This window comes from Cuculus canorus, chromosome 28, assembly GCF_017976375.1.
Source record: "Cuculus canorus isolate bCucCan1 chromosome 28, bCucCan1.pri, whole genome shotgun sequence".
Lineage (NCBI taxonomy): Eukaryota > Metazoa > Chordata > Aves > Cuculiformes > Cuculidae > Cuculus > Cuculus canorus.
In genome coordinates, this window is record NC_071428.1 from 584060 (window position 1) to 612044 (window position 27985).

The following is a 27985-nucleotide window of genomic DNA, read 5'->3' on the forward strand; positions in this document are numbered from 1 at the left end:
CTCAGGACCGGAACGAGCTGTTCCTCTGTCTCTGCTGCGTTGCATTTTACTCCAGTTCTCTGCATGAAAGCCTTAAGGCTTAGCGCGAGCTCACGGATGCTGGGGGACACGGAGCTTTGCCGGTGACAATGTGGCTCATGAGTCATAGCTTGACGGGCTCGGCAGCCCCGAGGAAGCAGCTCACCAGTGCGCCCAGGCCAATGAGGCTCCGTGCCGGGGCTCCGCCGGCGCGTGATCAGCCCCGCAGTCCGGATGTGCAGCCGCCCACGCGAGGGGGAGACGTGCTCGGCTCTCCCCTGGTCTCCTGCAGCCCCTCTGTCGGCTGCGGTGAAGACCCCAGGAGCTCGGCTGCGCTCCCCCTTTTGGGGTCATTTTGTAGAATCATGGGATGGGTTGAGTTGGAAGGGACCTCAAAGCCCATCCGGTTCCACCCCCCGGAGCACATTCCAACCCCAAAGGCCACTTGGGTCCCTGGGTGGGTGCAGGGGGCATTATTAGACCTTGGAGGATCCACCATGGATCCCACCCTGCTGCCGATGGGGCTGAAATCCAGCTGGAACCATGGAATGGGTTGGGTTGGAAGGGACCTCAAACCCATCCAGTTCCAACCATGAGCAGGGACACCTCCCACTGGCTCAGGGGCTCCGAGCCCCATCCAACCTGGCCTGGAACCCCTCCAGGGATGGGGCAGCCACCACGGCTCTGGACGCCCTGTTCCAGGGCCTCCCCACCCTCACAGCAAAACATTTCTCCCTAAGATCTCACCTCAATCTCCCCTCTTGCAGCTCAAAACTCTTCCCTTCGCCGTATCCCTGCCCTCCCTCATCAGGAGCCCCTCCCAGCTTCCCTGTAGGCTTTCCAACAAGATCTCATAGCTTCCAGTTTCCCAAACCCATCCTGGTGCTGATGCCACTGGTGTGGACTGGTCCTGATCTGTCTGAGCACGCAGCTGCTGCATCGCTTTTAGCACATCGGGACGGACGTTCATTCCTACTCTTGCTGTGCTCATTTTGGCTTCAAGCATACCTTCCTCCTCCTCCTCCTCTCGGTAACGGAAGGTCTCCCGCTGGGATACAGTTTGTGCTGAAGTTACCGTGACCTCGGCACAACCAGATCTTGGCCCCAAACCCATCTTTGCTGCCGGATCACCCGGCTTTGGCGCTAACGTCCAGCGAGCTGAGACCGGCTCAACTCATTGCATATGAGGAGCAGGAGGAGGAGGAGGCTTAGGGGACATCCTGCTTTTGTGGATGCTCCCAGCCTTGCGCAGAATGGGGAACCCCAAATCCCAAACCAGAGCAGCCTGGGATGCTCTGTGCCCCACGTTCCAAAATCCCAGTTTTTCCCAGCGAGTGACCTGGGGCAAATCGGGTTGGGTTTGGGTCCCCCTGGACCTGGTTTTGCCTCCCTGCCGTGACCGCCATCCTCTTTGAACCCCTCAAAAAGCCACGGGAGGCTTTTGTGTCCTCTCCCGGCAGCGGGGCCGGGGAGCCCAAGCGGAGATGATTTGATCCAAAGAAATCCAGATCCAGCCCCGAGGAGGCCGTGACTCAGATCTACCAGGCTGCCGCCCGCGGCTCCGGTGGGCGGCAGGAGGGGAGGTTGCCGTAGAGGGGCCACGCGCCGCCAAATCCTCCCCATCGCCAAACCCCGGGGAGCAGAACGGGGGGCTGGCAACCCATCCCTCACCCCCATTAGCCACCGTCACCTCCGCGGTCACCGGCTTCAACCCAGCACGGAAACCCGAGGGAGCTCCCAGCGAGCGTGGGCAACCCTGGGGAGGCATCGCCATCCCTTCGGCTTCACCGAGAGCCAAGGCGAGGGGCGAGCCCCCATCGTCCTGCCTGGCCCCCCCTGTTTGGGTAGCTCAGCCCTCGCCGCCGCCTCCCTTCCCTGGGCTCTTCCAATGGACTCTCCCAATGCTCAGAGCGTGTGGTGGAGGCTGCGGCGTTAACGCTGGTACCCGGGAGCTATTTTCTTGCCGTATCCCTGCCGGAGCATCCTTCCTCGCGGACGCCGGAAGAAGAGCTGGAGAGGAGCGAGGGCTGAAGCAGGTAAGGAGAGAAAGGAAAGCCGTTTTCTAAAGCAAATCCCCTTCCTCTCCGCGCTGCTTTTAATTAGCATCCTCGGCGTTTGGTGGATTAGGGGTTCGGCTTCTCCTTTCCACTTGCTGTGGCCATTTTGTCCTGGAAAACCTTGCCTGTAGCCTTGCTCCGTCTTTTTTCTCTATGTGTTTCCCAGCCGCTTGTCATCCCTCCCGCGCCGTCGTCGTACGGCCGGGGCAGCTCTGCCCGTGGGCATCGGGGTTTCGCCGCGGGGATGGGTGTTTATCGCACCGGTGTTGGTGGGTTTTGGGGAGAGGGGAGCGCCGCAGCCCTCCGGCGGTGGCAAAAAAAGGGGGGGGGGGGGGGATGATGTTGGAGGATGACCTTGGACACAGGCGATTTCAAACTCTTCCCCCGCTGTCGCCATGTCATGGTGCAAAAAGGGGAGGGGGACGCGGAGGAGCCCTAAGGTGGGACCACTCCGGGGATGCCGGGCTGCATCCCTCGCTGGCTCTGCGTGGATGTATGGAAGGAGGAGATGGGTCCGGAGGACGATAACCTTGTCTTGGGTGGGGGCCCTGCTCTGGATGCCGCCGGGATGGGGCTGGTGGTGATGCTGGTTTTACAACCAGAAGAACATTTTGGGGACCCTCCTCCCCAAAATCTTGCATGGAGCGGGTTCCCTTTGAAATCCCATCTCCAAAGCATCCGTGCTGACAGCGCAGGTCGGCTCGAGGCTCCTGGATGTCGGGGAGCAGCTTCTCCGTCACGGAGTCAAGCTGTGACCTTGCTCCCCAACCCATCCTCTGCCCCGGGAGGGCTTTGGCCTCTCCGTGCTCCGCTCTCCCGTTAGCCGTTGGCTCTACGTCACGGCTGGGATAACGGCATCCCACGGCACGGCCGCATTGGGAGGCACCGCAGGCAGCCAGGCTGGAGCAAAATGACCTTGGCCACGAATCCGCTCCTTCCAGGGGGCCTTGAGGGGCGATGCCTTCACCCCGAGGAGAGGACCGAGGGGTCCCCGCCATGGCCACGGCGCCGGGGTCGCTCCCGGCTGGATGGAGAGGAGGCAGCGGATGAATTAGAGATTTTACGCTGCTTAAACCCCAACCCCACACTGCCTTCATTCAGAAACCGGGGGGCCCCCCGCGTGCCGCAGCACCGGCCCTGCACCCGCCCTGCTGGGCGCTCCGCAGCCCCGGCTGATTTTAATTAGCCCCCTAATTTGGAAGGGCTAATTTTAGCCTCCCCGCTGCGCCCTGTCCCCTCGCTCGGGGATGGGGGGACACGGTGACGGCGGCGTCCCTCTCCTTGTGGCCTCGTCCTCGGTGCTTGGCAGCTGCCAGGGGGAAAAAATGGGGAAAAAAACATCTTTTTGGGGCTGTTCATCCCTGTCACGAGCGGCGCCGGGCTCAGCGGGGGGGACACTGGGATGGGGATGTGTGGGGACAGGGAGATGTCACCCATAGATTAAAGCCCCTGGGGGGTATCCGGATGCCCTGGGCTGTCCCACAAGGATTTGGGGACCCCCTGCCCTTGGGGGGGCTGAGTCCCTCAGTGTCCCCCTGGTGTCCCCCTGGTGTCCCTTTGGTGCTACTCCGTCCTGAGGACATGGGGGGGGTCAGTGGGGAGCAGCGCTGTCCCCCCCGGCGCCCATGTCCTCTCTCCCTTGTTGGAAAGGTTGGTTGTGGGGTGCTGTGCCCCCCTTGGGGGTGCTGTGCTTGGGGTCCCCCCTGCCAGCGATGGTGAGGGGGTGTCCCACCACCCTTGGGGTCCCCCTGTGCCCCACTGGGGTCACTTGAGCCTCCCTGGTGGGGTCCCCAATTCTCTGTGCTGGGTATGGGGGGGCAGCTCTGTGGCCACGCCACGTCCATTCATTGGCTGAGGGGCTGGACCAGCCCCCCCCACACCCCCAAATGATGCTCATGGGGTGGCCACGACCCCCCCTCATTGGTCCTTGGCCGTTCCAGCCCCGTGGAGGGCTTGGAGAAGCCTTTGCATCAATGGGTTGGGTGGCCTGGGGTGGGACATCGGGGGGATTGGGGGGGGCCCATGGCTTGTGGGGCTCAGGATGGGGGAATGGAGGGGCTGTGAGACCCTCGTGCTCCCGGCTGGGAGCCGTCACCGCTGGGGTCACAGCCGCTGGGGACGTGGCTGGAGACCGGATCATATCAGCCATCCTGGAACCCCCCTGAGGGACCCCCCCATCCCAAACCTGCCTTGTCCCAAACCTCTCCAATCCAGGATGGACACAGCACTGGTGATGTCCTGGGGGGGCTTTGGGGACCCCCATGCCCTTGTGGGACCCCTCTTGAGGGACCTCCTATCCCACCTCTGCCTTCTCACCCCTCCAATCCACAATGGACACAGCACCGGAGCTGCCTTGGAAGGCTTTAGGGACCCCCCCACCCCCCCAAAACCTGCCTTGTCACCCTCTAATCCCCCGGTGACACCCTGGATTTGACACCCAGCTTTGGGGCCACCCTGGAAGGCTTTGGAGATCCCCATGCCCTTGAGGGACCAAGGACCCCCATCCCAAACCCACCTTGTCACCCTCCCCTGATCCAGGGTGGACACCCAGTGCTGGGGCCACCCTGGGGGGCTTTGGGGACCTCCATGCCTTTGTGGGACCAAGGACCCCCATCCCAGACCCACCTTGTCACCCTCCCCTGATCCCTGATCTCCTGTCCGCCCTGGAAGGCTTTGGAGGTCCCCATGCCCTTGTGGGACCAAGGACCCCCATCCCAGACCCACGTTGTCACCCTCCCCTGATCCAGGGTGGACACCCAGCGCCGGGGCCACCCTGGGGGGCTTTGGGGACCTCCATGCCTTTGTGGGGCTGATCCCTTCACTGTCCTTCTGACGGATGCTGTGAGATGTTGTGGAAGCCCCTCACGTGATGTGGGTCTGAGGTGGCATCATCACAACCCGGCACAGCTCTGGGCTTGACCTCTCCATCCCCAAAGGCCGCTTGGGTCCCCGGGTGGGTGGAGGGGGGCATTATTAGACCTTGGAGGATCCACCATGGATCCCACCCTGCTGCCGATGGGGTTGAAATCCAGCTGGAACCACGGAATGGGTTGGGTTGGAAGGGACCTCAAACCCATTCGGTTCCAACCATGAGCAGGGACACCTCCCACGGCTCAGGGGCTCTGAGCCCCATCCAACCTGGCCTGGAACCCCTCCAGGGATGGGGCACCACCACTGGGATGAGGTGGGATGTGGGGCTGTTCCCGCCCTCCAACAACCCCTGCTTGTGTCTGGGCTCCTCAGGTCCAGGCCAGCGTCCCCCCGTGTCCCCTCGCAGCTGGTGCCACACGGATGGGTAGCGCCGTCGCCCGTCTCCCCGCATCCCACCGTGGTCCTCGGGCGTGAGGACACAGCCCCCGACACAAAGAACCTCCTCTCTTCCATCCCGGTGTCCCGGTTGATCCCACCAGCACCATGGATGAGAGCTTCCGAGACCGGACGGCGTTCATCCGCGGCGCCAAGGACATCGCCAAGGAGGTGAAGAAACACGCGGCCAAGAAGGTGAGCAAAGGCATGGACCGCGTGCAGGACGAGTACACCAAGCGCTCCTACTCCCGCTTCGAGGAAGAGGACGACGACGAAGATTACGCGCCCCAGGATGGTTACTACCGCGGAGGAGAGGGCGCCAACGAAGAGGAAGGGGCTTCCAGCGACGCCACCGAGGGTCACGACGAGGAGGATGAGATCTACGAGGGCGAGTACCAGGGCATCCCGCGGCACGAGTCGCTGAAGAGCGGGGAGCGTCTCGGGGCCGAGGCGGCCGTGGGCGCCTTCGACGACGGCGAAGGGCAGCGTCGGAAGGACAAGGAGGAGCTGGCGCAGCAGTACGAGCTCATCCTGCAGGAGTGCGGCCACGGCCGCTTCCAGTGGACCCTCTACTTCGTGCTGGGATTGGCCCTCATGGCCGACGGCGTGGAGGTCTTCGTGGTGGGCTTCGTCCTGCCCAGCGCCGAGAAGGACATGTGCCTCTCCGACTCCAACAAGGGGATGCTCGGTGAGGAGGGGGCGGCGCGGAGATGGGGGGCACGGAGGGATGTGGGGGGAGGTGGGGGTGTGGGGAGGTCTGGGGGGATGTGGAGGGATGAGGGTGTGGGGAGCAGGAGAAGATGGGGAGGTGGAGGGATGCAGGAGGTGGGGAAGGTGAGAAGACGTGGAGGGACATGGATATGGCCAACGGGAGCATTGGTGTGGGGTATGGAGGGATATGGATATGGGGAACGGGAGCAGATATGGGATATGGAGGGATATGGATATGGGGAATGGGAGAAGATATGGGGTATGGAGGGATATGGGGAACAGGAGAAGACGGGGAGGTGAAGGAACAAGGATATGGTGAACATCAGCAGATATGGAGGGACATGGATATGGGGAACGGGAGCAGATATGGGATATGGAGGGATATGGGGAACAGGAGAAGACAGGGAGTTGAAGGGACAAGGATACGGGGAACATCAGCAGATATGGAGGGAAAAGGATATGGGGAACGGGAACAGATATGGGATATAGAGGGACAGAGATATGGGGGATGGAAGCAGACATGGGATATGGAGGGATATGGGGAACAGGAGAAGATGGGGAGGTGAAGGAACAAGAATATGGGGAACATCAGCAGATATGGAGGGAAAAGGATATGGGGAACGGGAACAGATAAGGAATATGGAGGGATATGGATATGGGGAACGGGAGCAGATATGGGATATGGAGGGATATGGGGAACAGGAGAAGATGGGGAGTTGAAGGGACAAGGGTATGGGGAACATCAGCAGATATGGAGGGACATGGATATGGGGAACGGGAGCAGATATGGGATATGGAGGGATGTGGATATGGGGAACGGGAGCAGACATGGGATATGGAGGGACAGAGATATGGGGAACGGAAGCAGACATGGGATATGGAGGGATATGGGGAACAGGAGAAGATGGGGAGGTGAAGGGACAAGGATATGGGGAACATCAGCAGATATGGAAGGACAGGGATATAAGGAACAGAGGCAGATATGGGATATGGAGGGACTTGGGGAACGTAAGAAGATGGGGAGTTGAAGGGTCACAGGATTTGGGGAACGTGAGCAGATATGGGATATGGAGAGAGAGAGATATGGGGAACAGGAGCAGATATGGGATATGGAGAACATGAGAAGATGGGAAGTTGAAGGGAAACAGAGGATATGAGGAACAGGAGAGGATATGGGATAGGGAAGGACATGGGTACGGGCAACACGAGCAGATATGGAATATGGAGGGAGATGTACATGGGGGACGGGAGCAGATACGGGCCATGAGGAATACTGAGGGACGTGGATATGGGGTGACACCAGAGGGACGGGGGCACACAGAGGGACGTGGGGAGCGACGGGTGGGTGGGAACACGGAAGGACATCAGGGATGTGGGGGGACACGGAGGGAACAGCGGACAAGAGCAGACGGCGGTTTGGAGGGACAGAGATGTGGGGAGCATGGTGGGGTTCTAGAGGTTATGGAGGGACGTGGTGGGTGTGGGGGACACGGGAGGACGTGAGCGGATGGGGACGTGGAACAGACACCGGGGACACACGAGGAGATGGGGAACATTGGGGGACACGCGAGGGTCAGAGGGATGTGGAGGAACAGGGGGGTCCCCGGGAGCCACGGGGGGACATGGGGGTGCAAGAGGACACGGGGGGACACGGGGGGTGTGGGGAGCGCCGTGAGGATGTAGAGGTGGAGGGGCACAAGGAGATATGGGGGACACCATCCGGGGGGGTTATGGGGGGACGTGGGGTGTGTGGGGCCACCGCAGGGTGGGAGATAGAGACCAGAAGATATGGGGGGGCGCGAAGATACCGGGGGGATGGGGGGGGTGTTGTGCTTCCTCCAAACCCGGAAAACGGAGGGGCTGAGGGTCCTGGGGGCACCTCTGACCCCCCCCAATCCCATGGTCCCCAAACAGAGCAGAGGGGCAGCCCCCCAACATCCCAAGGTGGGGGTCGGTCCCCTCCCTGCCAGGGGACACAGGCTTTGGGGGGTCACCCCGCCCCGGGGCACGCGGGGGGCAGGTCCTCGTGTCCCCAGAATAACTTGGGGTGCAGACCCCTGGGTCCCCTGGGTGATTTGGGGTGCAGATCTTTGGGTCGTTGGTTGACTTGGGGTGCAGGACCCTGCGTCCTCCTGGGGATTCGGGGTGCAGATCCCTTGAGTGACTCGGGGTGCAGGTCCTTGTGTCCCCCTGGTGATTTGGGGCGCAGGTCCCTGAGTGATTTGAGGTGCAGGTACCTGTGTCCCTGGGTGATTTGGGGTGCAGATCTCTGGGTGACTCAGGGTGCAGTCCTTCTTGTCCCCAAGATAACTTGGGGTGCACGTCCATGTGTCCCCTGGGTGACTTGGGGTGCAGGTCCTTGTGTCCCCTGGGTGACTTGGGGTGCACGTCCATGTGTCCCCTGGGTGATTTGGGGTGCAGATCTCTGGGTGACTCAGGGTGCAGTCCTTCTTGTCCCCAAGATAACTTGGGGTGCACATCCATGTGTCCCCTGGGTGATTTGGGGTGCAGGTCCCTGGGTCCCCCAGGTGACTTGGGGTGCAGAACCTTGTGTCCCCAAGATAACTCAGGGTTGCAGGTTTTTGTGTCTCCCAGGAGACTTGGGGTGCAGGTCCTGGTGTCCCCAAGATGATTTGGGGTGCAGGTTCTTGTGTCCCCTGGGTGACTTGGGGTGCAGGACCCTGCGTCGCTCTGGTGATTTGGGGTGCAGGTCCTTTGAGTGACTTGGGGTGCAGGTCCTTGTGTCCCCAAGATAACTTGGGGTGCAGGTTGTTGTGTCTCCCAGTTGACTTGGGGTGCAGGTCCTTGTGCCCCCTGGTGATTTGGGGTGCAGGTCCCTTGAGTGACTCGGGGTGCAGGTCCTCGTGTCCCCAAGATAACTTGGGGTGCAGGTGCATGTATCCCCTGGGTGATTTGGGGTGCAGGTACCTGGGTCCCCCAGGTGACTCTTTGGGGTGCAGGTTCTTGTGTCCCCTGGGTGACTTGGGGTGCAGGACCCTGCATCCCTCTGGTGATTTGGGGTGCAGGACCCTGGGTGACTCGGGGTGCAGGTCCTTGTGTCCCCAAGATAACTTGGGGTACAGGTCCTCATGTCCCCAAGATAACTTGGGGTGCATGTTGTCATGTCCCCTGGGCGACTCGGGGTGCAGGTCCTCATGTCCCCTGGGCAACTCGGGGTGCAGGTCCTTGTGTCCCCCGGGTGATTTGGGGTGCAGGTCCCAATGTCCCCAAGATAACTCGGGGTGCAAGTCCTCGTGTCCCCAAGATAACTCGGGGTGCAGGTCCTCATGTCCCCCGGGTGACTCGGGGTGCAGGTCTTCATGTCCCCAAGATAACTCGGGGTGCAGGTCCTTGCGTCCCCTGGGCGACTCAGGGTGCAGGTCCTCATGTCCCCAAGATAACTCGGGGTGCATGTTGTCATGTCTCCCAGGTGACTTGGGGTGCAGGTCCTCGTGTCCCCAAGATAACTTGGGGTGCAGGTCCTCATGTGCCCAAGATAACTTGGGGTGCAGGTCCTCGCGTCCCGCGGGTGACTCGGGGTGCAGGTCCTCGTGTCCCCAAGATAACTCGGGGTGCAGGTCCTCATGTCCCCCAGGATAACTCGGGGTGCAGGTCCTCGCGTCCCGCGGGTGACTCGGGGTGCAGGCGGGGTGCCCCGGGACTGACGTGGCCGTGTCCCCCCAGGGCTCATCGTGTACCTGGGCATGATGGTGGGCGCCTTCCTGTGGGGCGGGCTGGCCGACCGCCTGGGCCGAAGGCAGTGCCTCCTCATCTCCCTCTCCGTCAACAGCGTCTTCGCCTTCTTCTCCTCCTTCGTCCAAGGCTACGGCACTTTCCTCTTCTGCCGCCTCCTCTCGGGCGTGGGGTAAGGGCTCACAGCCCCCCCATAGGGACCCCCCCCCAAAAAGTCATTTTGGGGCGCTTTGGTGGAGGCGTTGGCGCAGGCGGTGACGCCGTTGTGCCCTTCATCCCTCAGGATCGGTGGCTCCATCCCCATCGTCTTCTCCTACTTCTCGGAGTTCCTGGCGCAGGAGAAGCGTGGGGAGCACCTGAGTTGGCTCTGCATGTTCTGGATGATCGGGGGCATCTACGCCTCGGCCATGGCATGGGCCATCATCCCCCACTACGGTAAGAGCCTCCCGGCGCCGGCGCACGCCTTGAGTTTGGTGGAACCGAGCACCACCATGGTGTCTTCTCCTCTCTCCGTAGGCTGGAGCTTCCAGATGGGCTCAGCGTATCAGTTCCACAGCTGGAGGGTCTTCGTCCTGGTCTGCGCCTTCCCCTCGGTCTTCGCCATCGGGGCGCTCACCACCATGCCCGAGAGCCCCCGCTTCTTCTTGGAGGTGAGGAGAGCCGGGGGGGCGCGGGGCCGTATCCTGATGGGGGACGAGCAGGGACCTCAGCTGGGTGGTGGGGAGATGGGATGGGAGCTTGGGTGGGTGATGGAGTTGGGGGGACACAGGTGGGGACCCCGGGTGGGTGGTGGGACCTGGACAGGAGCCCTGAGTGGGTGATGGAGATGGGGGGAAGCAGGAGGAACCCATGGTGGGTGATGGAGATGATGGGAACCAGGAGGAACCCATGGTGGGTGATGGGATTGGATATGGACCAGTGGGTGATGGAGATGGGGACCCACCCCAGGTGGGTGGTGGGACCTGGATGGGGGCCCTGAGTGGATGATGGAGATGATGGGAACCAGGAGGAAGCCTTGATGGGTGGTGGGATTGGACATGGACCAGTGGGTGATGGAGATGGGGAGACCCAGGTGGGGACCCCAGGTGGGTGGTGGGACCTGGACAGGGGCCCTGAGTGGGTGATGGAGATGGGGGGAACCAGGAGGAACCCATGGTGGGTGATGGGATTGGATATGGACCAGTGGGTAATGGAGATGGTGGGACCCACCCCAGGTGGGTGGTGGGACCTGGACAGGAGCCCAGTGGGTGATGGAGATGGGGGGAACCAGGAGGAACCCATAGTGGGTGGTGGGATTGGACATGGACCAGTGGATGATAGAGATGGGGAGACCCACCCCAGGTGGGTGGTGGGACCTGGACAGGGGCCCTGAGTGGGTGATGGAGATGGGGGAAACCAGGAGGAACCCGTGGTGGGTGATGGGATTGGACATGGGCCATTGGGTGATGGAGATGGGGAGACCCAGGTGGGGACCCCAGGTGGGTGGTGGGATCTGGATGGGGTCCCTGAGCAGGTGGTGGAGATGGGGGGAAGCAGGAGGAACCCATAGTGGGTGATGGGATTGGACATGGACCAGTGGGTGATAGAGTTGGGGACCCACCCCAGGTGGGTGGTGGGACCTGGACAGAGGCCCTGAATGGGTGATGGAGATGGTGGGACCCAGGTGGTGGGACCTGGACGGGGTCCCTGAGCAGGTGGTGGAGATGGGGGGAAGCAGGAGGAACCCATGGTGGGTGATGGCATTGGACATGGACCAGTGAGTGATGGAGATGGGAGGACCCAGGTGGGGACCCCAGGTGGGTGGTGGGATCTGGACAGGAGCCGAGTGGGTGATGGAGATGTGGGGAACCAAGAGGAACCCGTGATGGGTGATAGGATTGGACATGGACCAGTGGGTGATGGAGATGGTGGGACCCACCTCAGGTGGGTGGTGGGACCTGGACAGGGGCCCTGAGTGAGTGATGGAGATGGGGGGAACCAGGAGGAACCCATGGTGGGTGGTGGGATTGGACATGGACCAGTGGGTGATGGAGATGTTGGGACCCACCCCAGGTGGGTGGTGGGACCTGGACAGAGGCCCTGAGCGGGTGGTGGTGACGGTGGGACGGGTCAGGATTGGTGCCATGGTGAGCCCGGGCTCCCCCTTGCAGAATGGGAAGCACGACGAGGCCTGGATGGTGCTGAAGCAGGTCCACGACACCAACATGAGGGCCAAGGGCCACCCCGAGAGGGTCTTCTCGGTAAGGTCCCCCTGCCCCGGGGCAGAGCCTCCAGCAGTTGGGTCTGGGGGAGCTTCTGGAGGAGCAGGAGGCTGCAAATTCCCACCTCTGGGAAAAACACCACCTGGAGGGGTCAACTCTGCTTTACCAGTGGGGGAAACTGAGGCACGAGGTGGGGATGGGTCCCACCTGGGAGCCTTGGCTGAGGCTGTTCCCCCCGGCAGGTGACCCACATCAAGACCATCAAGCGGGAGGATGAGCTCATCGAGATCCAGTCGGACACCGGCACGTGGTACCGGCGCTGGCTCGTCCGCGTCCTCAACCTCTCGCAGCAGGTGAGGCCACATCCTGCCCGGGGCGGGGGGTCCTGCTCCGCTCCGTGTCCCCTTGTCACCTCCTGTGACCCCTCCCCAGGTCTGGAGCAACTTCCAGCAGTGCTTCGCCCCCGAGTACCGGCGGGTGACGCTGATGATGATGGCCGTGTGGTTCACCATGTCCTTCAGGTGGGCTGCGAGCGGGACGGGACCGGGATGGGGTGGGATTGGGATGGGGTGGAATGAGATGGGATGGGATGGGACCGGGATGGGGTGGGATTGGGATGGGGTGGAATGGCACTGGGATGGGATGGGACCGGGATGGGGTGGGATTGGGATGGGTTGGAATGAGAGAGGATGGGACCGGGATGGGGTGGGATGAGATGAGAGTGGGATGGGATGGGTTGAAATGAGATGGGATGAGATGGGACTGGCAGCACTGGGATAAGACTGGGATGGGATGGGACTGGGATAAGATGGGATGGGATGGGATGGGACTGGGATGGGATGGGATGGGATGGGATGGATGGGATGGGATGGGAGTGGGATGGGATGGGATGGAACAGGCAGCACCTGGATGGGATTGGATGGGTTGAAATGGGATGGGATGGGACTGGCAGCACTGGGATAAGACTGGAATGGGATGGGACTGGGATAAGTTGGGATGGGATGGGATGGGATGGGATGGAACGGATGGGGTGGGATGGGACGGGACTGGAATGGGATGGGATGGGACTGGGATGGGACTGGGATGAGTTGTGCTGAGATGGGACTGGAATGGGACTGGCATGGGACTGGCAGCACTGGGATAAGACTGGGATGGGATGGGATGGGATGGGATGGGATGGGATGGGATGGAACAGGCAGCATCTGGATGGGATTGGATGGGTTGAAATGAGATGGGATGGGACTGGCAGCACTGGGATAAGACTGGGATGGGATGGGATGGGACTGGCAGCACTGGGATAAGACTGGGATGGGATGGAACAGGCAGCACTGGGATGGGATGGGACTGGGATGAGTTGGGATGGGATGGGATGGCATGGCATGGAACAGGCAGCACCTGGATGGGGTGGGAACTGGGATGAGTTGGGATGGCATGGCATGGGATGGGATGGGATGGAACAGGCAGCACCTGGATGGGATTGGATGGGTTGAAATGAGATGGGATGGGACTGGCAGCACTGGGATAAGACTGGGATGGGGTGGGATGGAACAGGCAGCACTGGGATGGGATGGGACGGGACTGGAATGGGTTGGGATGGGACTGGGATGAGTTGGGATGGGATGGGACTGGCAGCACTGGGATAAGTCTGGGATGGGATGGAACAGGCAGCATCGGGATAGGATGGGGCTGGGATGAGTTGGGATGGGATGGGATGGCATGGCATGGAACAGGCAGCACCTGGATGGGATGGGATGGGTTGAAATGAGATGGGATGGGACTGGCAGCACTGGGATAAGACTGGGATGGGATGGGATGGGACTGGCAGCACTGGGATAAGACTGGGATGGGATGGGATGGGATGGGATGGGATGGGATGGGACTGGCAGCACTGGGATAAGACTGGGATGGGATGGGATGGGATGGGATGGGATGGGATGGGATGGGATGGGATGGAACAGGCAGCACCTGGATGGGATGGGTTGAAATGAGATGGGATGGGACTGGCAGCACTGGGATAAGACTGGGATGGGATGGGACTGGGATGAGTTGGGATGGAATGGCATGGCATGTCATGGCATGGAACAGGCAGCACCTGTATGGGATGGGATGGGTTGAAATAAGATGGGATGGGATGGGACTGGGATAGGTTGGGATGGGCTGGGATGGAACAGGCAGCACTGGGATGGAATGGGACTGGGATGAGTTGGGATGGGATGGGATGGCATGGCATGGAACAGGCAGCACCTGGATGGGATGGGATGGGTTGAAATGAGATGGGATGGGATGGGACTGGCAGCACTGGGATGGGATGGGACTGGGATAGGATGGAGTGCGATGGGATGGGACTGACAGGAGCAGGATGGGACTGGGATGGGACTGGCAGCACTAGGATGAGACTGGAATGGGAGACGCAGCACTGGGATGGGTGTGGCAATACTGGGACACAACTGACAGCTCTGGGATGAAACTGGGATGGGACTGGGATGGGACGGACAGGACTGGGCTGGGATCAGCAACGCTTGAATGGATCTGGCAGCACTGGGATGGGATGGGCAGCACTGGGATGGGATGGGCAGCACTGGGATGAAGCTGGGATGGGAGTGGCAGGACTGGAATGGGATTGGCAACGCTGGAATGGAACTAGCAACACTTGAGTGGGATTGGGATGGGACGGGACTGGGATGGGCAGCGCTGGGACGGGTGTGGCGGTGCCCGGGCTCAGCCCCCTCTCCCCACAGCTACTACGGGCTGACGGTTTGGTTCCCGGACATGATCAAACATCTGCAGAACATCGAGTACGCCTCGCGCACCAAGCTCTTCACCCGCGAGAAGGTCCGGCACTTCACCTTCAACTTCACCCTGGAGAACCAGATCCACCAGGGCGGCGAGTACTTCAACGACAAGTGCGTCCTGGGTGGGTGCTGAGGCTCGGCCGCTCATCGCAGGAGTGGGTGGGATGAACCGGGCTCTTCTCCCGACCTCACCAGGTTCATCGGCCTGAAGATGAAGTCGGTGACGTTTGAGGACTCACTCTTCGAGGAGTGCTACTTTGAGGACATCACCTCCAGCAACACCTTCTTCAAGAACTGCACCTTCATCTCCACCGTCTTCTACAACACAGGTAGGAGGGGCGCCGGGGTGGTCCTCAAGGTGGGACAGAGGCGGAGGTGACCCCCCTAACCTCCTTCTCCACCCCGCACAGATCTCTTTGAGTACAAGTTCATCAACAGCCGAGTGGTGAACAGCACCTTCCTGCACAACAAGGAGGGCTGCCAGCTGGACTTCAGCGACGACAACAACGCCTACATGATCTACTTTGTCAGCTTCTTGGGCACCTTGGCCGTCCTCCCCGGGAACATCGTCTCGGCTCTCCTCATGGACAAAATCGGCCGCCTTCGCATGCTGGGTGGGCATTAAGGACATCTCTTTGACCTTGAGGGTGGTGAGACCCTGGTAGAGTGTGCCCAGAGCGGTGGTGGAAACCATCCAAGGTTGGGTTGGAGGGGGCTTTGAGTGACCCGATTTGGGTTGGAGATGTTGGAACGGAGAAGCTTTGAAGGTCCCTTCCAACCCCGAACCATTCCACCATCTCCTGCCTTGGTTTCCCTTCCCCGGCGAGGAGGACGCCGTCCCCTCCCTGACGTCTCCTCGTGTCCCACCACAGCCGGCTCCAGCGTCATGTCCTGCGTCAGCTGCTTCTTCCTCTCCTTCGGCAACAGCGAATCGGCCATGATCGCGCTGCTCTGCCTCTTCGGCGGCGTCAGCATCGCCTCCTGGAACTCCCTCGACGTGCTCACCGTCGAGCTCTACCCCTCGGACAAGAGGTGGGCGACCTCGGGACCGCGGCGGGGAGGACGGGGTGCCGGGGGCGAGACGGGGGGGGACCCGGCGGGAGGGATTGGGTGCCAGATGGGAGGGTTTGGGTACCAGATGTGAGGGTTTGGGTTCCAGATGGGAGGGTTTGGGTACCAGATGTGTGCATTTGGGTACCAGATGTGAGTGTTTGGGTGCCGGATGGGAGGGTTTGGGTACCAGATGGGAGGGTTTTGGTGCCAGATGTGATGTTGTGGATGCCAGGTTTGTGGGTTTGGGTGCCAGATGTGAGAGTTTGGGTACCAGGTGGGAGAGTTTGGGTGCCGGATGTGAGGCTTTGTGTGCCAGATGTGAGGGTTTGGGTGCGAGATGGGAGAGTTTGGGTGCCAGATGTGAGCATTTGAGTACCAGATGTGAGAGTCTGGGTGCCAGATGTGAGGTTTTGGGTGCCAGATGTGAGAGTTTGGGTGCCAGATGTGAGGGTTTGGGTGCCAGATGTTTGCATTTGGGTACCAGATGTGAGAGTCTGGGTGCCAGATGTGACAGTTTAGGTGCCACATGTGACAGTTTGGGTTCCAGATGTGAGGGTTTGGGTGCCAGATGGGAGAGATGGGCACCAGTTGTGAGCATTTGTGTACCAGATGTGACGGTTTGGGTGCCTTATGTGAGGGTTTGGATGCCAGATGTGAGGTTTGAGTACCAGATGTGAGGGTTTGGATGCCAGATGTGAGGTTTGAGTACCAGATGTGAGGGTTTGGATGCCAGATGTGAGGTTTGAGTACCAGATGTGAGGGTTTGGATGCCAGATGTGAGGTTTGAGTACCAGATGTGAGGGTTTGGATGCCAGATGTGAGGTTTGAGTACCAGATGTGAGGGTTTGGACGCCAGTTGTGTGCATTTGGCTACCAGATGTGAGAGTTTGGGTATCAGATAAGGGAGTTTGGGTGCCAGACGTGACAGTTTGGGTGCTGGATGGGAGGTTTTGGGTGCCAGATGTGACAGTTTGGGTGCTGGATGGGAGGGTTTGAGTGCCAGATGTGACAGTTCGGGTGCCACATGTGACAGTTTGGGTTCCAGATGTGAGGGTTTGGGTGCCAGATGGGAGAGATGGGTACCAGATGTGCGGTTTGAGTACCAGTTGTGAGCATTTGAGTACCAGATGTGAGGGTTTGGGTGCCAGATGTGAGGGTTTGGGTGCCAGATGTGACGTTGTGGATGCCGGGTTTCTGGGTTTGGGTGCCAGGTGGGAGGGTTTGGGTGCCAGATGTGAGGGTTTGGGTGCCAGATGTGACAGTTTTGGTGCCAGATGTGAGGGTTTGGGTACCAGATGTGAGAGTTTGGGTGCCGGATGTGAGGTTTTGTGTACCAGGTCTATGGGTTTGGGTGCTGGGTGCCACGTGTGGGGAGCTGGGAGCCAGTTATGAGTTTCTGGGTGCCACTTACGGGGTGTTTGATGCTAGTTATGGGGTGCTGGGTGCCAGTTATGGGGTGTAGGGTACCACTTATGCGGTACTGGGTGCCACCTATGGGTGTAGGGTACCATTTATGGGGTGCTGAGTGCCACTTTTGGGGCGCTGTGTGCCAGTTATGGGGTACTGGATACCACTTAGGGGGTGCAAGGTGTCACTTAACAGGTCGCTGGGTCCCAGTTGTGGGGTGCTGCGTGCCAGTGATGGGGTACTGGGTGCCAGTTAAGGGGTGTTGGGTGCCAAATATGTGTTGCTGAGTGCCAGTTTTGGGGTGCTGCATGCCACTTATGGGGTGTACGGTACCAGTTATGGGGTACTGGGTGCCAGTTATGTGGTGTATGGTACCTCTTATGGGGCACTGGGTGCCACTTATGGGTTGCTGAGTGCCAGTTAAGGGGTACTGGGTGCCAGTTACGTGGTGTATGGTACCTCTTATGGGGCACTGGGTGCCAGTTTTGGGGTGCTGGATGTCACTTATGGGGTGTAGGGTACCACTTATGGGGTACTGGGTGCCAGTTATGGGGTGCTGGGTGCCAGTTTTGGGGTGCTGGGTGCCAGTTATGGGGTGTACGTTACTACTTATGGGGCACTGGGTGCCAGTTATGGGGTGCTGGATGCCACTTAGGGGGTGTAGGGTACCACTTATGCGGTACCGGGTGCCATTTATGGGTGTAGGGTACCATTTATGGGGTCCTGAGTGCCACTTATGGGGTGCTGGGTGCCACCTACAGGATACTGGGTCCCAGTTGTGGGGTGCTGCGTGCCAGTGATGGGGTACTGGGTGCCAGTTAAGGGGTGTTGGGTGCCAAATATGTGTTGCTGAGTGCCAGTTATGGGGTGCTGGATGCCACTTATGGGGTGTACGGTACCTCTTATGGGGCACTGGGTGCCAGTTATGGGGTGCTGAGTGCCAGTTATGGGGTGCTGGATGCCACTTATGGGGTGTAGGGTACCACTTATGGGGTGCTGGGTGCCAGTTATGGGGTGTATGGTACCACTTATGGGGTACTGGGTGCCAGTTTTGGGGTGCTGAGTGCCAGTTTTGGGGTGCTGGATGCCACTTATGGGGTGTAGGGTACCACTTATGGGGTACTGGGTGCCAGTTATGGGATGCTGGATGCCACTTATGGGGTGCTGGGTGCTACTTATGGGGTGCTGGATGCCACTTAGGGGTGTAGGGTACCACTTATGGGGTACTGGGTGCCAGTTATGGGATGCTGGATGCCACTTATGGGGTGCTGGATGCTACTTATGGGGTGCTGGATGCCACTTAGGGGTGTAGGGTACCACTTATGGGGTACTGGGTGCCAGTTATGGGGTGCTGGATGCCAGTTATGGGGTGCAGGGTACCACTTATGGGGTGCTGGATGCTACTTATGGGGTGCTGGATGCCACTTATGGGGTGTAGGGTATCATTTATGGGATACTGGGTGCCAGTTTTAGGGTGCTGGGTGCCAGTTACGGGGTGTACGGTACCACTTATGGGGCACTGGGTGCCAGTTTGGGGTGCTGGATGCCACTTATGGGGTGTAGGGTATCATTTATGGGGTACTGGGTGCCAGTTTTGGGGTGCTGGGTGCCAGTTTTGGGGTGCTGAGTGCCATTTCTGGGGTTCTGGACGCCACTTATGGGTGTAGGGTACCACTTATGCGGTACTGGGTGCCACCTACGGGTGTAGGGTACCATTTATAGGGTGCTGGGTGCCAGTTATGGGGTGCTGAGTGCCAGTTTTGGGGTGCTGGATGCCACTTATGGGGTGTAGGGTACCATTTATGGGGTGCTGAGTGCCACTTATGAGGTGCTGAGTGCCATTTATGGGGTGCTGGGTGCCACATGTCCGTTGCTGAGTGCCACTTTTGGGGCGCTGTGTGCCAGTTATGGAGCACTGGATACCACTTAGGGGGTGCGAGGTATCACTTACAGGTCGCTGGGTCCCAGTTGTGGGGTGCTGCGTGCCAGTGATGGGGTACTGGGTGCCAGTTAAGGGGTGTTGGGTGCCAAATATGTGTTGCTGAGTGCCAGTTATGGGGTGCTGGATGCCACTTACGGGGTGTAGGGTACCACTTATGGGGTACTGGGTGCCAGTTTTGGGGTGCTGGGTGCCACTTAAGGGGTGTATGGTACCACTAATGGCGTACTGGGTGCCAGTTTTGGGGTGCTGGGTGCCAGTTATGGGGTGTACGGTACCACTTATGGGGCACTGGGTGCCAGTTATGGGGTGCTGAGTGCCAGTTTTGGGGTGCTGGATGCCACTTATGGGGTGTAGGGTACCACTTATGGGGTACTGGGTGCCAGTTTTGGGGTGCTGTGTGCCAGTTTTGGGGTGCTGGATGCCACTTATGGGGTGTAGGGTACCACTTATGGGGTACTGGGTGCCAGTTTTGGGGTGCTGGGTGCCAGTTATCGGGTGTACAGTACCACTTATGGGGCACTGGGTGCCACTTATGGGGTGCTGAGTGCCAGTTATGGGGTGCTGGATGCCACTTAGGGGGTGTAGGGTACCATTTATGGGTTGCTGAGTGCCATTTATGGGGTGCTGGATGCCACTTTTGGGTTGTAGGGTACCACTTATGGGGTGCTGTGTGCCAGTTATGGGGTGCTGGGTGCCACCACATCCTGGCACGAGCCGTAGGATTGCAGTGGGAGTTTTGGGGTCCCCGATGATGCCACCCCACTCCCCGTCTCCCCGCAGGACGACGGCCTTCGGGTTCCTCAACGCGCTCTGCAAGCTGGCGGCCGTGCTGGGCATCAGCATCTTCACGTCCTTCGTGGGCATCACCAAAGCGGTGCCCATCCTGCTCGCCTCCGCCGCCCTGGCGCTCGGCAGCTCCCTCGCCTTGAAACTGCCCGAAACCCGGGGGCAAGTCCTGCAGTGATGGGCGGGGGGGGGCAGAGGGGCCCCCCCAAAATACCTGGGGACCCCCCACACCCTCAGCAACCCCTTCCCTCCAGCTCCCCCCCACCCCGTACCCCCTTTTTTCCCCCCCGGGATTAGTCTCGTTAGACACTGTGAAACGTCTTCTTGGAGCATTTGGGACCTTTTTCATTTGCACTTGACACCCCAAAACTCACTGCCCCCCCCCAACCCGGTCCCCCCCCCCAAACCCCTCCCCCCCGCCTTCTATCCCCCCCCCTCATTTCTTTTCTTGGTGTTGTCCCCTCTGTGAATTTGCTGCTCGCTCTGGGGGGGCTGCGGTTTGGGGGGGTCGGGGGGGTCCCCCTCTCGGTCTCGCAGGGGTGCGGGACAGCCCCCCCCCCCCCCAGATCCCTGCTGGGCCTCGGGGGGAGGAGGAGGAGGATGATGAAGGCTCCATCCTCAGGGCTGGGGCAGTGGTGGCTCCTTGCCTCAGTTTCCCCATCTTGTAAGGATGGGTTCCGGCACTGGCGGGGTGATGGCAGAGGGTGAAGGGGTCCTCATCTACACCCCAAGAGGATTTCGGGGGGGGCATCTTGGGGGGTGCACGGCCTTTTGGGGTGCAAGCCCCCCGCGGGGCGCCCAGCAGCGGGGCAGGCAGGATGCTGAGGGGCGCATGGCACCTCAGGGCGAAGAGCGTGGGGAGCCCGATCCTTTGGGGTGCACGTCTTGGGGTGCCCAACCCTTTGGGGTGCTTGACCCTTGTGTCGCTCAACCCTTTGGGGTGCACGTCTTGAGCTGCACAACCTCTGGGGTGCTCAACCCTTTGAGGTGCATGTCTTGGGGTGCATGTCTTAGGGTGCCCAACCCTTTGGGGTGCGTATCTTGGGGTGCCCAACCCTTTGGGGTGCATGTCTTGAGGTACACAACCTCTGGGGTGTTCAACCCTTTGGGGTGCATGTCTTGGGGTGCACGTCTTGGGGTGCCCAACCTTGTGGGGTGCGTGTCTTGGGGTGACTAACCCTTTGGGGTGCACGTCCCTTTGGGGTGCACGTCTTGGAGTGACCAACCCTTTGGGGTGCGTGTCTTGGGGTACCCAACCCTTTGGCGTGCATGTCTTGGGGTGCACGTCTTGGGGTGCCCGACCCTTTGGGGTGCTGAACCTTTAGGTTGCTCAACCCTTTGGGGTGCACGTCTTGAGCTGCACAACCTCTGGGGTGTTCAACCCTTTGAGGTGCATATCTTGGGGTGCACGTCTTGGGGTGCCCAACCCTTTGGGGTGCGCATCTTGGAGTGACCAACCCTTTAGGGGTGCACGTCTTGAGGTGCACAACCTTTGGGGTGCTCAACCCTTTGAGGTGCATGTCTTGGGGTGCACAACCTTGTGGGGTGCATGCCTTGGAGTGACCAACCCTTTGAGGTGCATGTGTTGGGGTGCACATCTTGGGGTGTCCAGTGCTTTGGGGTGTCCAATGCTTTGGGGTGCACGTCTTGGGGTGCCCGACCCTTTGGGGTGCTTGAACCTTTAGGTTGCTCAACCCTTTGGGGTGCACACCTTGAGGTGCACAACCCTTTGGGGGTGCCCAACCCTTTCGTGTGCACATCTTGGGGTGCTCGACCCTTTGAGGTGCACGTGTTGGGGTGCACAACCTTCTGGGGTGCACAACCCTTTGGGGTGCACGTGTTGGGGTGCTTGACCCTTTAGGTTGCACAGCCCTTTTGGCTGCCCAACCTTTTGGGGTGCACGTCTTGGCATGGTCAACCCTTTGAGGTGCACATCTTGGGGTGCCCAACCCTTTGGGGTGCTCAACCCTTTGAGGTACACGTCTTGGGGTGCACATCTTGGGGTGCCCAACCCTTTGGGGTGCCCAACCCTTTAGGTCCCTCAATCCTTTGAGGCTCACGTCTTGGGGTGCACGTCATCTTGGGGTGCCCAACCCTCCATGGTGCACATCTTGAGGTGCACAACCCTCTTGGGGTGCTCCTTTGTGTGCATATCTTGGGGTGCTCAACCCTTTGGGGTGCACGCCTTGGGGTGCAGAAATCTTTTGGGGAGCACATCTTGGGGTGCAGAACCCTCCTGGGGTGCACATCTTGGGGTGCCTGACCCCTTGGAGTGCAAGTTTTGGGGTGCTCAACTCTTCGGGGTGAACATCATCATGGGGTTCCCAACCCTTAGGTTGCTCCACCCTTTGGGGTGCACACCTTGGGCTGCAGAACCCTTTGGGGTGCAGAACCCTTCAGGGCGCACATCTTGGGGTGTAGGACCTTATGGGGTGCCCAAGCTTTGGGGTCCAACTCTTTGGGGTACCCAACCTTTTGGGGTGCACGTGTTGGTGTCTTGACCCTTTAGGTTGCTCAACCCTTTGGGGTGCACGTCTTTGGGTGCCCAAAGGTTGCCGGGTCCATCGAGTTGCGTTGAATGTTGGGGTGCAAACCCTTTTGGGGTGCCTGGTTTGGTGGGGTGCCCAGCATTTTGGGGTGCCCAGCACCTCACTTAGTGGCATTTTAGGGTGCTCCTTATCTTGGGGTGCTCACATTTGGGGGTGCCGAGCCCCTTGGGGAGCACCCTGGGGTGCCTGGCACTTTGGGGTGCTCAGATTTTGGGGTGCATGGCCCTTGGGGTGCCTCAACGTTGGGGGTGCCCAGTTTTTGGGGTGCAGCACCCCTCACTCAGCACCCCCCCCCCGCATTCCACTGCACCTCTGGGTGCAGCAACCCCTACCCTCGTCTAATTCTGGGGGTGCAGTGGGGTCCCCCCACGCTGCTGCCCCAAGGTGTCACCCATGCCCCTTTATGCATGAGGGGGGGCACAGCTTTGTTTTGGGGTGCAGTGGGGTGGAGGACCCCCAAAACTGCCAGGTTTGGGGTTTTTTTCCTCATTTTTAAAGGATTTTCTTTGTTTGGGGGGGGGGTGCCAGGAGGAAGGGGTGCTCCCTGCACCCCATTTTCCCCCCCTGCACCCCATTTCCCCCCCCGCACCCCATTTTATGCCCCCCTCAACCCAGAGCACAAAACCACCAGCGGTTCGCAAAGCACAAAGCGGCGCTGAGATGCAGCGCCAGGACCACCGCCCCCCCCCCCAAAAAAGTGGGGTACAGGGGGGCCCTCCCCAAAAAATGGGGCATGGGGGGGGGGTCCTCCTGGATTTGTGCCCCCCCCTTTCCCCCAATTGATCCCCAACAAGGGATGGGAAGCGTTGGTCTATGCAAAAGCGCTTCAGAGGCCCCCCGGCAGCCCCCCCGATATTTGGGGCAGCCCCCCAATATTTGGGGCAGCCCCCCCGGCATCGCGAGCAGCCCCCCCCCCCCCCCACCCCCAAGCGATTGAGCGGTGTGTGCTTCACCCCCCCCTCCTCCTCCTCCTCTTCCCCCCTCCCTTTCGGTGTCGCTGGTTCTTGGGGTGCCCCCCCCCCCCCAATCGCTCTGTCCGTGCGCTCGTGCCGTGCTGTAGTTTTTAGATGTTTGTAAATTAATTAAATGACAAAAAAACCCCGAAAAACCAACAGAGCCCCCCACAAATGACCACCCCCCCACACCCCAAAAGGATTCACCAGCTGCTGTTTCCAAGCTGCACCCCTTTATTTTCTTGGGGGGGTGGATGGTGGGATGCGCCTGAGATGCTGAATGCAATTAAAAATCAATGTAATTTAAGGGGGGGGACCCCAAAATCCCCCGTAGGGTGGGAGCGGGGGGGGGGGGGGGTGTGTGCAGAGAATGGAGTGTCTGCAAGGTGGGGGGCACCCCAATATTTGCCCCCACCTCGCAGTTCAAGTCGGGCTCCATCCCTTTTAAGGGGGGGTCGCAATTCCGCCTCACTGATCGCCGGCTGCCGCGTTGCGCTGTTCCCGTTTGGACCCCCCCAAACAAGGGGGGGCCGGGGGGGCGCTGGGGTCGTTCTCCCATTGTTGGGGGGTCCTGGCGACGATGGCGAGGGCGTGCAGGGGTCCGGCGAGCTCGGTGCTGAGCGCGGCGTGGACGAGGCGGTGGCGTTGGAGTGGGGGGAGCCCCGCAAAGCGTTCGCTCACCACCACCACCGAAAAGTGGGTTTCGGCTCCGGGGGGGCCCCCATGGCGGGGGCTTTCATCCAAAACCTGCAGGTGAGTGGGTTGGAGGGCGGCGTCCAGCTTGGAACGGATGGCGCGTGCCAGGGGGCCGTCACCCCCACCGCGAAGCCCCCGGCCAGCGGCCGCCAGCACCGGACCCGGCATCCCGAGAGTGGGGGGGCTGCAAGAGAGAGAGGGGGGGGCAGGGGGTTAATGAGGGGGGGGTTTGAGGGGTCCTGAAAGATCAGACACCATAAATGGGGGGGGAAAGGGGGGGGTTTAGGGGAAGTTCAGGGGGTCCTGAAGGGTGAGACCCCTTAAATGGGGGGGAAAGAGGGGGGTTGGGGGTGTTCAGGGGGTCCTGAAGGGTAAAATGGGGGGGAAAGAGGTGGTCTCGGGGGGGGTTCAGGGGGTCCTGAAGAGTAAGACCCCATAAATGTGGGGGAAAGAGGGGGTCTCGGGGGGGTTCAGAGGGTCCTGAAGAGTAAGACCCCATAAATGTGGGGGAAAGAGGGGGGTCTCGGGGGGGGTTCAGGGGGTCCTGAAGGGTGAGACCCCATAAATGCAGGGGAAAGAGGGGGTCTCAGGCGGGGTTCAGGGGGTCCTGAAGGGTGAGACCCCATAAATGTGGGGGAAAGAGGGGGTCCTGAAGGATCAGAGCCATTAAATGTGGGTGGTAAGAGGGGGTTGGGGGGGTTCAGGGGGTCCTGAAGGGTGAGACCCCATAAATGGGGGTGGAAAGAGGGGGTCTCGGGGGAGTTCAGGGGGTCCTGAAGAGTAAGACCCCATAAATGTGGGGGAAAGAGGGGGTCCTGAAGGATCAGAGCCATTAAATGTGGGTGGTAAGAGGGGGTTTGGGGGGTTCAGGGGGTCCTGAAGGGTAAAATGGAGGGGAAAGAGGGGGTCTCGGGGGGGGTTCAGGGGGTCCTGAAGAGTAAGACCCCATAAATGCAGGGGAAAGAGGGGGTTTGTGGGGTGCTCAGGGGGTCCTGAAGGATCAGAGCCATTAAATGGGGGTGGTAAGAGGGGGTTTGGGGGCGTTCAGGGGTTCCTGAAGGGTGAGACCCCATAAATGGGGGTGGAAAGAGGAGGGTTTAGGGGGGGTTCAGGGGAAGTTCAGGGGGTCCTGAAGAGTAAGACCCCATAAATGTGGGGGAAAGAGGGGGTCTCGGGGGGGTTCAGGAGGGCCTGAAGGGTGAGACCCCATAAATGGGGGGGAAAGAGGGGGTCTCGGGGGGGTTCAGGGGGTCCTGAAGAGTGAGACCCCATAAATGGGGGTGGAAAGAGGTGGTCTCCAGGGGGGGTCAGGGGGTCCTGAAGAGTAAGACACCATAAATGCGGGTGAAAGAGGGGGTCCTGAAGGATCAGAGCCATTAAATGTGGGTGGTAAGAGGGGGTTTGGGGGGTTCAGGGGGTCCTGAAGGGTGAGACCCCATAAATGGGGGTGGAAAGAGGGGGTTTGTGGTGGGGTCAGGGGGTCCTGAAGGGTGAGACCCCATAAATGTGGGGGAAAGAGGGGGTCCTGAAGGATCAGAACCATTAAATGCGGGTGGTAAGAGGGGGGCTGGTGGGGGTTCAGGGGGGTCCTGAAGGGTGAGACCCCATAAATGGGGGTGGAAAGAGGTGGTCTCGGGAGGGGGCTCAGGGGGTCCTGAAGGGTGAGACCCCATAAATGTGGGGGAAAGAGGGGGTCCTGAAGGATCAGAGCCATTAAATGTGGGTGGAAAGAGGGGGTTTGGGGGAGTTCAGGGGGTCCTGAAGAGTAAGACCCCATAATGTGGGGGAAAGAGGGGGTCCTAAAGGATCAGAGCCATTAAATGTGGGTGGTAAGAGGGGGTTTGGGGGGTTCAAGGGGTCCTTGCGGGTGAGACCCCATATATGGGGGTGTAAAGACGTGGTCTCGGGGGGGGTTCAGGGGGTCCTGAAGAGTAAGACCCCATAAATGTGGGGGAAAGAGGGGGTCTCGGGGGGGGTTCAGGGGGTCCTGAAGGGTGAGACCCCATAAATGGGGGGGAATGAGGGGGTCTCGGGGGGCTTCAAGGGGTCCTGAGGGCTGAGATCCTGTAAATGGGGGTGGAAAGAGGGGGTTTGGGGGGGTTCAAGGGGAATTCACGGGGTCCTGAAGGATCAGAGCCCACAAATGGGACGGGAAAGGGAGAAGGGGGTTGGGGGGCTTAGGGGGGCTCAGGCTGGAATTGGGGGGGGGGATTTTAGGGGGGCTCCTGCAGGGTCAGACCTCATAAATGGGGGTGGCAGGAGGGGGGCAAGAGAGAGGGGGCTCGGTGGGGCTTGTGGGGGTCAGGCTGGAATGAGGAGGGGGGGATTTGGGGGGGCTCCTGCAGGGTCAGAGCCCATAAATGGGGTGGAAAGGGGGGACGGGGGATGGAATTTAGGGGGTCCTGAAGGGTGAGATCCTGTAGTGCAGTGGGGGGTCCCCCACATCCTTTCCCCCCCCCCCCAATCTCTGCAGGGTGGGGGGAGCCCCCCCAAAGCCCCTCCATGTGCACTGTAACCCCCCCTCCCCCCCCCGTGCAATACAGGGGGTGCCCCCTCCCGCCATGGGCACTGGGGGTTGCAGCCCCCCAAAACCCCCCATGTGCAATACAGAGGGCCCCCCCTCCATGTACAGTGGGGGTTGCAGCCCCCCAAAACCTCTCAGCCACCCCCCACAATGTACAGTGGGGGTTGCAGCCCCCCAAACCCTCCCAGCCCCCCCCCCCCATGTGCAGTGGAGGCTGCAGCCCCCCAAACCCTCTGAACCCCCCCAATGTACAGTGGGGGTTGCAGCCCCCCAAACCCTCCCAGCCCCCCCCACAATGTACAGTGGGGGTTGCAGCCCCCCAACTCTCCCAGCCCCCCCCCATGTGCAGTGGAGGCTGCAGCCCCCCAAACCCTCTCAGCCCCCCCCCCCCATGTACAGTGGGGGTTGCAGCCCCCCAAACCCTCTCAGCCCCCCCCCCCCCCCCATGTACAGTGGAGGCTGCAGCCCCCCAAACCCTCCCAGACCCCCCCCCATGTACAGTGGGGGTTGCGGCCCCCCAAACCCTCTCAGCCCCCCCCCCCCCATGTACAGTGGGGGTTGCGGCCCCCCAAACCCTCTCAGCCTCCCCCCCATGTACAGTGGGGGTTGCAGCCCCCCAAAACCCTCTCAGCCCCCCCCCTCATGTACAGCCCCCCCTCACCGCGCTCCGCTGGGCTCCGGCTCGGCCGCTGAGCACGCTGGGAGATGGAGTCCCCGCCCCCGCCACCCGGTCACGTGTTATGCAGCGGAACTACAACTCCCAGGAGGCTTTGCGGCAGCTTCCGGCCGCGGCGCCGGCGAGGGGGCGGGCTTTCCCCCTGGTTGTCCCCCGGGTTCCCTCCCAGCCCCTCGCCACGGGGCCACAGCCGCGTCCCCTCTCCCTGGATTCCCCACCCCTGTCCCTATCACTGTCCCCTCTCCCAGGGGACAAAACCCTGGACCCCCACCGCTCTCCCCGTCCCGTCTCCCCGGATCCCCCACCCCCGTCCCTATCACTGGCCCCTCTCCCTGGGGACATGGCCCTGGGCCCCTCATCCCAATCCCTGTCCCCTGTCCCTTCTCCACTGGACTATGGATCTCAACCCCTTATCCCTGTCCCCAACCCTGTCCCCTCTCCTTGGAGTCATACCCCTGGACTCTCTTTATCTGTCCCTATCACTGTACCCTCTCCCCATCCCTGTTCCGCCTGGACCTGGACCATCGCCATCATAGAATCATAGGATGGTTTGGGTTGGAAGGGACTTTAAAGATCATCCAGTTCCAACCCCCTGCCATGGGCAGGGACACCTCCCTCTGG

At 60.7% G+C, this 27985-nt stretch overlaps 3 protein-coding genes across 3 annotated transcripts; 1 reads left to right on the forward strand and 2 right to left on the reverse strand.

The window, feature by feature from the left end:
* The first annotated feature begins 1604 nt into the window (after positions 1-1604).
* Positions 1605-20331, forward strand: SV2A (synaptic vesicle glycoprotein 2A). The gene is made up of 13 exons (XM_054051235.1): positions 1605-2054; positions 5319-6069; positions 9777-9957; positions 10069-10220; positions 10302-10435; positions 11936-12025; positions 12229-12339; positions 12419-12507; positions 14725-14889; positions 14974-15107; positions 15189-15392; positions 15651-15810; positions 19961-20331. Exons 2-13 carry the CDS (start codon positions 5490-5492, stop codon positions 20142-20144), a joined length of 2184 nt encoding a protein of 727 aa, XP_053907210.1. The 5' UTR covers positions 1605-2054; positions 5319-5489; the 3' UTR covers positions 20145-20331.
* A 71-nt stretch (positions 20332-20402) lies between these two features.
* Positions 20403-22905, reverse strand: LOC128849314 (nascent polypeptide-associated complex subunit alpha, muscle-specific form-like). The gene is made up of 2 exons (XM_054050627.1): positions 21500-22905; positions 20403-21264 (listed from the first exon to the last, which is right to left on the reverse strand). The coding sequence occupies exons 1-2, from the start codon at positions 21961-21963 to the stop codon at positions 20403-20405; spliced, it is 1326 nt and encodes a 441-aa protein (XP_053906602.1). The 5' UTR covers positions 21964-22905.
* Positions 22906-23827: 922 nt separating this feature from the next.
* On the reverse strand, positions 23828-27417 carry BOLA1 (bolA family member 1). The gene is made up of 2 exons (XM_054051239.1): positions 27350-27417; positions 23828-24348 (listed from the first exon to the last, which is right to left on the reverse strand). The coding sequence occupies exon 2, from the start codon at positions 24330-24332 to the stop codon at positions 23937-23939; it is 396 nt and encodes a 131-aa protein (XP_053907214.1). The 5' UTR covers positions 24333-24348; positions 27350-27417; the 3' UTR covers positions 23828-23936.
* Positions 27418-27985: the final 568 nt, after the last annotated feature.

Bases quoted from the DNA above. Each gene is read 5' to 3' on its own strand.
- BOLA1 (XM_054051239.1), bottom strand. From the start codon at position 24,332: ATGCCGGGTCCGGTGCTGGCGGCCGCTGGCCGGGGGCTTCGCGGTGGG.
- SV2A (XM_054051235.1), top strand. From the start codon at position 5,490: ATGGATGAGAGCTTCCGAGACCGGACGGCGTTCATCCGCGGCGCCAAG. The intron at 6,070-9,776 runs GTGAGGAGGGGG...GTGTCCCCCCAG, and splicing joins CTCCAACAAGGGGATGCTCG to GGCTCATCGTGTACCTGGGC. The intron at 12,508-14,724 runs GTGGGCTGCGAG...CTCTCCCCACAG, and splicing joins TGGTTCACCATGTCCTTCAG to CTACTACGGGCTGACGGTTT.
- LOC128849314 (XM_054050627.1), bottom strand. From the start codon at position 21,963: ATGTGCACCCCAAGACGTGTACCTCAAAGGGTTGAGCACCCCAAAGGG. The intron at 21,265-21,499 runs TGCACCCCAAGA...CCCAAAGGGTCG, and splicing joins GCATGCACCCCACAAGGTTG to GGCACCCCAAGACGTGCACC.